The 7,500-nt window shown below is 45.3% G+C and overlaps 1 protein-coding gene across 1 annotated transcript in view; it reads right to left on the bottom strand.

Moving 5' to 3' along the window:
- The window catches only part of rcor1 (REST corepressor 1), a gene marked incomplete at its 3' end in the record, with an annotated part of 9,800 nt that overhangs the window by 1,842 nt on the left and 458 nt on the right, over window positions 1-7,500 (bottom strand). The window contains exons 1-8 of the mRNA XM_028566270.1: window positions 7,271-7,500; window positions 6,244-6,303; window positions 5,750-5,830; window positions 5,283-5,335; window positions 2,835-2,996; window positions 2,167-2,282; window positions 514-592; window positions 142-192 (exon numbers count right to left, since the gene is read on the bottom strand). The exon at window positions 7,271-7,500 is cut by the window's right edge and continues 458 nt beyond it. Of these exons, the coding sequence (XP_028422071.1) occupies window positions 142-192; window positions 514-592; window positions 2,167-2,282; window positions 2,835-2,996; window positions 5,283-5,335; window positions 5,750-5,830; window positions 6,244-6,303; window positions 7,271-7,460 (792 nt within the window). The remainder of the gene's footprint in view (window positions 1-141; window positions 193-513; window positions 593-2,166; window positions 2,283-2,834; window positions 2,997-5,282; window positions 5,336-5,749; window positions 5,831-6,243; window positions 6,304-7,270) is intronic.

Raw genomic sequence — 7,500 nt, forward strand, 5'->3', positions numbered from 1 at the left:
AGACAGGGAGACAGACATATGTTAATAACAGGGTCTCCAGGATACAGTAATATTAACTGATAATCCATCACTTTAGTATGACATCATTAAATTAACTGAAGACATTATGACATCATTATGACATCATGTGTCTGTTGTTACCTTGAGTCCAGCAGCTGGTTTGACCTCTGACCTCTCGGACCCACAACTCACCTGGAACACAACCACACATACACACTCAGTACTCAGATTACTGCAGTAAAACTACTAATACCACACTGTAATAATAAAAAAAGTACCACCAGTTGTGTGTTTAATGATCTCATCATCTCAGCTGGACTACATGTAACTAGTAACTAAAGTAACTAGTAACTAAAGCTGGAACAGATGAATGTAGCAGAGTAACTAAAGTAACTAGTAACTAAAGCTGTAACAGATGAATGTAGCGGAGTAACTAAAGTAACTAGTAACTAGTAGTGCAGTACTGGAGTAAAGGTACTTAGTTACTTCCCCCCAGAGTAAAGAGTAGTTTACCTCCTTCTTGTCGTCTTTATTGGGGGGTAACTCTGAGTCACCGGGAGGGTTCATGTTTCTGTCTTCCACTTCATCGTCACTGAAACACAGTTTATGTTTTATTTAGGGCTGGGAAAAAAATCTATTTGATTTAAAAATCGAGTTGGTAGGCCAAATCGATTCATATTTTTAAAAAAATCGATTTTTTAGATTTTTTTTAATCCAAATACAGTATAAATAATTTGGATGTTTAACAATCTTTGCTGCACAGTGACTTTTCACCTATAGAAAGGGTTTGGCTTTGCAATGTTGTTCATGTTGAGGCACTTTAATTAAATACAATAAATATATATTTTTAAAATATATTTACAGTTCACAGTTATTTTGTTTTAAATGGAAGGGGGGGTAATAGGGAAACAAATCGCCCAGCTCTAGTTTTATTACAACCCACCCAAAACTGGCTGAAACATCCCAAACCTCATCAACAGGTTATAAAGTCCCACAAAACTCTCTCTCTCTCTTGTTAGCTGTAATGTTTCAGCTCACCTGTCTCTCTCTCTCGTTAGCTGTAATGTTTCAGCTCACCTGTCTCTCTCTCTCTCTCGTTAGCTGTAATGTTTCAGCTCACCTGTCTCTCTCTCTCGTTAGCTGTAATGTTTCAGCTCACCTGTCTCTCTCTCTCTCGTTAGCTATAATGTTTCAGCTCACCTGTCTCTCTCTCTCTTGGGTTGCCTGTAATGTATCAGCTCCCCTGTCTCTCTCTCTCTCTCTCTCTCGTTAGCTGTAATGTTTCAGCTCACCTGTCTCTCTCTCTCGTTAGCTGTAATGTTTCAGCTCACCTGTCTCTCTCTCTCTCGTTAGCTGTAATGTTTCAGCTCACCTGTCTCTCTCTCTCTTGGGTTGCCTGTAATGTATCAGCTCCCCTGTCTCTCTCTCTCTCTCTCTTGGGTTACCTGTAATGTTTCAGCTCACCTGTCTCTCTCTCTCTTGGGTTGCCTGTAATGTTTCAGCTCCCCTGTCTCTCTCTCTCTTGGGTTACCTGTAATGTTTCAGCTCACCTGTCTCTCTCTCTCTTGGGTTGCCTGTAATGTTTCAGCTCCCCTGTCTCTCTCTCTCTTGGGTTACCTGTAATGTTTCAGCTCACCTGTCTCTCTTTCTCTTGGGTTACCTGTAATGTTTCAGCTCACATGTCTCTCTCTTGTGATACCTGTAGTGTTTCAGCTCACCTGTCTCTGTGTCTGTCTCTCTCTCTGTGTAGTGTTTCAGCTCACCTCTCTCCCTCTCTCTCTCTCTAGTGTTTCAGCTCACCTGTCTCTCTCTCTCTAGTGTTTCAGCTCACCTGTCTCTGGGTCTGTCTCTCTCTCTCTCTCTCTCTCTCTGTAGTGTTCAAGCTCACCTGTCTCTCTCTCTCTCTCTCTCTCTCTCTCTAGTGTTTCAGCTCACCTGTCTCTGTCTGTCTCTCTCTCTCTCTAGTGTTTCAGCTCACCTGTCTCTGTGTCTGTCTCTCTCTCTCTCTCTCTAGTGTTTCAGCTCACCTGTCTCTGTGTCTGTCTCTCTCTCTCTCTCTAGTGTTTCAGCTCACCTGTCTCTGTCTCTCTCTCTCTCTCTCTCTAGTGTTTCAGCTCACCTGTCTCTGTGTCTGTCTCTCTCTCTCTCTCTAGTGTTTCAGCTCACCTGTCTCTCTCTCTCTTGTGTTTTCGGGTCTGTCTGTCCATCAGACTTGTTTTACTGCGACTCTTCTTCCAGGAGTAATAAAAGCGAACCAGACTGGCCATCGACTTATCAGGTAACTGCAACAGCAGAGAGACACACGCTAACATATGGTTATACACACACACACACACACACACACACACACACACACACACACACACACACACACACACACACACACACACACACACACACACAGCAGAAAGGCTTAATGTCCGGTAACATCCATAATAATTGGACTTTGGGTTAGATTTTTTGACAGTTTTCAGTAGTTATGAGGAGCAGTATGAGAGAGACATTGATCGTTTAGCTCCATTAAACCACGTTAAGCTTTTTCACATTAGGACTTATAAAGCCCATGAGAACTGTGGGGAGTCAACCCACAGCTGCTGCGTTGTGCTGGTGTTGCTGTTATTTAGTTCAGTTGACCCTATTGTGTTTTACGTTTCACGTTTACTCAGTGCTGGTAACAGGCTAGGCAAAGCTCATGCTGGTTGGTATAATATAGCCGTTACACAGTTAATCAGCAGTATGATAGAGTTACAGATAGCGTTCATAATAACTGGAGCCGAATCAGAACCCTGGGTTCGGTGCATCCCTAAAATGAGGTGGTTTCCGTGGTGACGTACCATCTGCTGGATGCGGTGGAAGCTCTTCCCGTGGAAGCTGAAGGCCTGCTCGAACAGGACCCAGTCCTCCACGGTCCACTCATCAGGGAACGGGGTGAAGTTAGGCAGGTCGGCCAGAGACTTCTCTATGTTGTGTTTATGCCAGAAGAGCATCCCCAGAGCCTACAGACAGACAGACAGAGAGACAGACAGAGAGACAGAGACAGACCATTATCAGGTTGGTGGGTCAGGACCATTATCAGGTTGGTCTGTCAGGACCATTATCAGGTTGGTGGGTCATGACCATTATCAGGTTGGTCTGTCAGGATCATTATCAGGTTGGTGAGTCAGGACCATTATAAGGTTAGTGTGTCAGGACCATTATCAGGTTGGTCTGTCAGGACCATTATCAGGTTGGTGGGTCAGGACCATTATCAGGTTGGTGGGTCAGGACCATTATCAGGTTGGTCTGTCAGGACCATTATCAGGTTGGTGGGTCAGGATCATTATCAGGTTGGTCTGTCAGGAACATTATCAGGTTGGTCTGTCAGGACCATTATCAGGTTGGTCTGTCAGGACCATTATCAGGTTGGTGGGTCAGGACCATTATCAGGTTGGTCGGTCAGGACCATTAACAGGTTGGTGGGTCAGGACCATTATCAGGTTGGTGTGTCAGGACCATTATCAGGTTGGTGTGTCAGGACCATTATCAGGTTGGTCGGTCAGGACCATTAACAGGTTGGTGGGTCAGGACCATTATCAGGTTGGTCTGTCAGGACCATTATCAGGTTGGTGGGTCAGGACCATTATCAGGTTGGTGAGTCAGGACCATTATCAGGTTGGTGGGTCAGGACCATTATCAGGTTGGTGTGTCAGGACCATTATCAGGTTGGTGGGTCAGGACCATTATCAGGTTGGTGGGTCAGGACCATTATCAGGTTGGTGGGTCAGGACCATTATCAGGTTGGTCCAGGTTGGTGGGTCAGGACCATTATCAGGTTGGTGGGTCAGGACCATTATCAGGTTGGTGGGTCAGGACCATTATCAGGTTGGTGGGTCAGGACCATTATCAGGTTGGTCTGTCAGGACCATCATCAGGTTGGTGGGTCAGGACCATTATCAGGTTGGTCTGTCAGGACCATTAACAGGTTGGTGGGTCAGGACCATTATCAGGTTGGTGTGTCAGGACCATTATCAGGTTGGAGGGTCAGGACCATTATCAGGTTGGTGGGTCAGGACCATTATCAGGTTGGTGAGTCAGGACCATTATCAGGTTGGTGGGTCAGGACCATTATCAGGTTGGTGGGTCAGGACCATTATCAGGTTGGTGGGTCAGGACCATTATCAGGTTGGTCTGTCAGGACCATTAACAGGTTGGTGGGTCAGGACCATTATCAGGTTGGTGTGTCAGGACCATTATCAGGTTGGTGGGTCAGGACCATTATCAGGTTGGTGGGTCAGGACCATTATCAGGTTGGTCTGTCAGGACCATTATCTGGTTGGTGGGTCAGGACCATTATCAGGTTGGTGGGTCAGGACCATTATCAGGTTGGTGAGTCAGGACTATTATCAGGTTGGTGAGTCAGGACCATTATCAGGTTGGTGTGTCAATTTCAATTTCAATTTTATTTATAGTATCAAATCATAACAAGAGTTATCTCGAGACACTTTACAGATAGAGTAGGTCTAGACCACACTCTATAATTTACAAAGCCCCAACAATTCCAACAATTACAGTAATTCCCTCAAGAGCAAGCAGTGTGTCAGGACCATTATCAGGTTGGTGGGTCAGGACCATTATCAGGTTGGTGAGTCAGGACCATTATCAGGTTGGTCTGTCAGGACCATCATCAGGTTGGTGGGTCAGGACCATTATCAGGTTGGTCTGTCAGGACCATTAACAGGTTGGTGGGTCAGGACCATTATCAGGTTGGTGTGTCAGGACCATTATCAGGTTGGTGGGTCAGGACCATTATCAGGTTGGTGGGTCAGGACCATTATCAGGTTGGTGGGTCAGGACCATTATCAGGTTGGTCTGTCAGGACCATTATCAGGTTGGTGGGTCAGGACCATTATCAGGTTGGTGAGTCAGGACTATTATCAGGTTGGTCTGTCAGGACCATTATCAGGTTGGTGAGTCAGGACCATTATCAGGTTGGTGTGTCAATTTCAATTTCAATTTTATTTATAGTATCAAATCATAACAAGAGTTATCTCGAGACACTTTACAGATAGAGTAAGTCTAGACCACACTCTATAATTTACAAAGCCCCAACAATTCCAACAATTACAGTAATTCCCTCAAGAGCAAGCAGTGTGTCAGGACCATTATCAGGTTGGTGGGTCAGGACCATTATCAGGTTGGTGAGTCAGGACCATTATCAGGTTGGTGGGTCAGGACCATTATCAGGTTGGTGAGTCAGGACCATTATCAGGTTGGTGGGTCAGGACCTTAACGTGAACACTCACCTGCTCCATGTTGTAACCGTGTTTCTCTTTGGCCAGGCCGATGTACTCGTCCACTGGAACACACAACGCAGCGTCAACATGTTAGACATCAGCATCAGGCTGGCGTTCATCTGTTAAATGTGTTGTTTCTTACACTGAGTCTGGTTCAGACAGCTGCTGGTTTATCGGTTAAATGTGTTGTTTCTTACACTGAGTCTGGTTCAGACAGTTGCTGGTTTATCGGTTAAATGTGTTGTTTTTTACACTGAGTCTGGTACAGACCACTGCTGAGTTAATCTGTTAAAAGTGTTGTTTCTTACACTGAGTCTGGTTCAGACAGCTGCTGGTTTCATCTGTTAAATGTGTCATTTCTTACACTGAGTCTGGTACAGACCACTGCTGAGTTAATCTGTTAAAAGTGTTGTTTCTTACACTGAGTCTGGTTCAGACAGCTGCTGGTTTCATCTGTTAAATGTGTCATTTCTTACACTGAGTCTGGTTCAGACAGCTGCTGGGGATCCAGACCAACATGCCCAGGTTCTCTCTGCGCTGAGCCGCCTGGGCCACATCTGAAAACACAGTTATTAACATTAATATTATGGTATTAACTTCAGACACACACACACAGTTATTAACATTAATATTATGGTATTAACTTCAGACACACACACAGTTATTAACATTAATATTATGGTATTAACTTCAGACACACACACAGTTATTAACATTAATATTATGGTATTAACTTCAGACACACACACACAGTTATTAACATTAATATTATGGTATTAACTTCAGACACACACACACAGTTATTAACATTAATATTATGGTATTAACTTCAGACACACACACACACACAGTTATTAACATTAATATTATGGTATTAACTTAAGACACACACACACAGTTATTAGTCTGTCTGAGTGGAGTTGGAGGCTACCTCTCCCCCTGCTCCAGGCTACCGTGTTTACACTCTTACCCGGGTCAAAGTCCGGAACCACAGCCTGGTACTGAGCTCCGACCCGCATCCCTCCTCCACCTACACACACACACACACACACACACACACACACACACACACACACACACACACACACACAGACACACACACAGAGACACACACACAGAGACACACACACACACACACACACACACACACACACACACACACACACACACACACAGAGACACACACACAGAGACACATACACACACACACACACACACACACACACACACACACACACACACACACACACACACACACAGAGACACACACACACACAACTCTTTACATATTCTAACAGTTATGTTAAATGTTGTAAAACTCAGAAAGCCTTCTGTAATAACATCTGTTCCTTAATCCCTGACAGATAACTTGGGTTGTTCGAGGCTATACAGATGCTAACAGTTCCTCCCAGATGCTAACAGTTCCTCCCAGATGCTAACAGTTCCTCCCAGATGCTAACAGTTCCTCCCAGATGCTAACAGTTCACCCCCAGATGCTAAAAGTTCCCCCCCAGATCCTAACAGAACCAGAACTCTTTCCTCAGCTGTCTCCACAGTGACAGATACTCCATCTGAATATCTGGGACTACTTAGGTTGTTCGAGGCTACACAGATGAACTTTTTTTGCCCACCCAAATGTTCCCACTCAGCAGATCACCAGCCAGTAGCTTATAACACAGCATCTGGCTGGTAGATGGTGCTAATGTTGGACCTGCCCACCGATGCTAACACACAAAAGCTATCTGTAATGACATCTATGTTCCTTAATCCCTAACTGACAATTTGGGTTGTTCGAGGCTATACAGATGCTAACAGTTACCCCCAGATGCTAACAGCTACCCCCAGAAGCTAAGAGTTACCCCCAGAAGCTAACAGCTACCCAGAGATGCAGATGTAACAGTCATGTTAAACGTTTTAAACTCAGAAACCCATATCTGTGTACCTTAATCCCGGACTGACAACTGTTCGAGGCTATACAGATGCTAACAGTTACCCACCATGCTCCTCGTCGCTGCTGGACCCGGAGCTCCCCTCTTCCCAGCAGTTGTTGGTACCGGTTCCGTTCCCGGACAGACTTTTCCCCCCGGTTCCGGGTCCCCCGAGTCCCGGGGAAGAGGAGATTCCCGCTGGGGCTCGGCCTCTCCTCTTCCCCGGAGCATCCGGGTTTCTCTCCAGCATCGCCGGCATCAGGGAGCTAACTGCTAGCTGCTAACTCAGGCTAATAGTT

Source organism: Perca flavescens, chromosome 20 (genome assembly GCF_004354835.1).
Source record: "Perca flavescens isolate YP-PL-M2 chromosome 20, PFLA_1.0, whole genome shotgun sequence".
In the NCBI taxonomy this organism is placed as follows: Eukaryota; Metazoa; Chordata; class Actinopteri; order Perciformes; family Percidae; genus Perca; species Perca flavescens.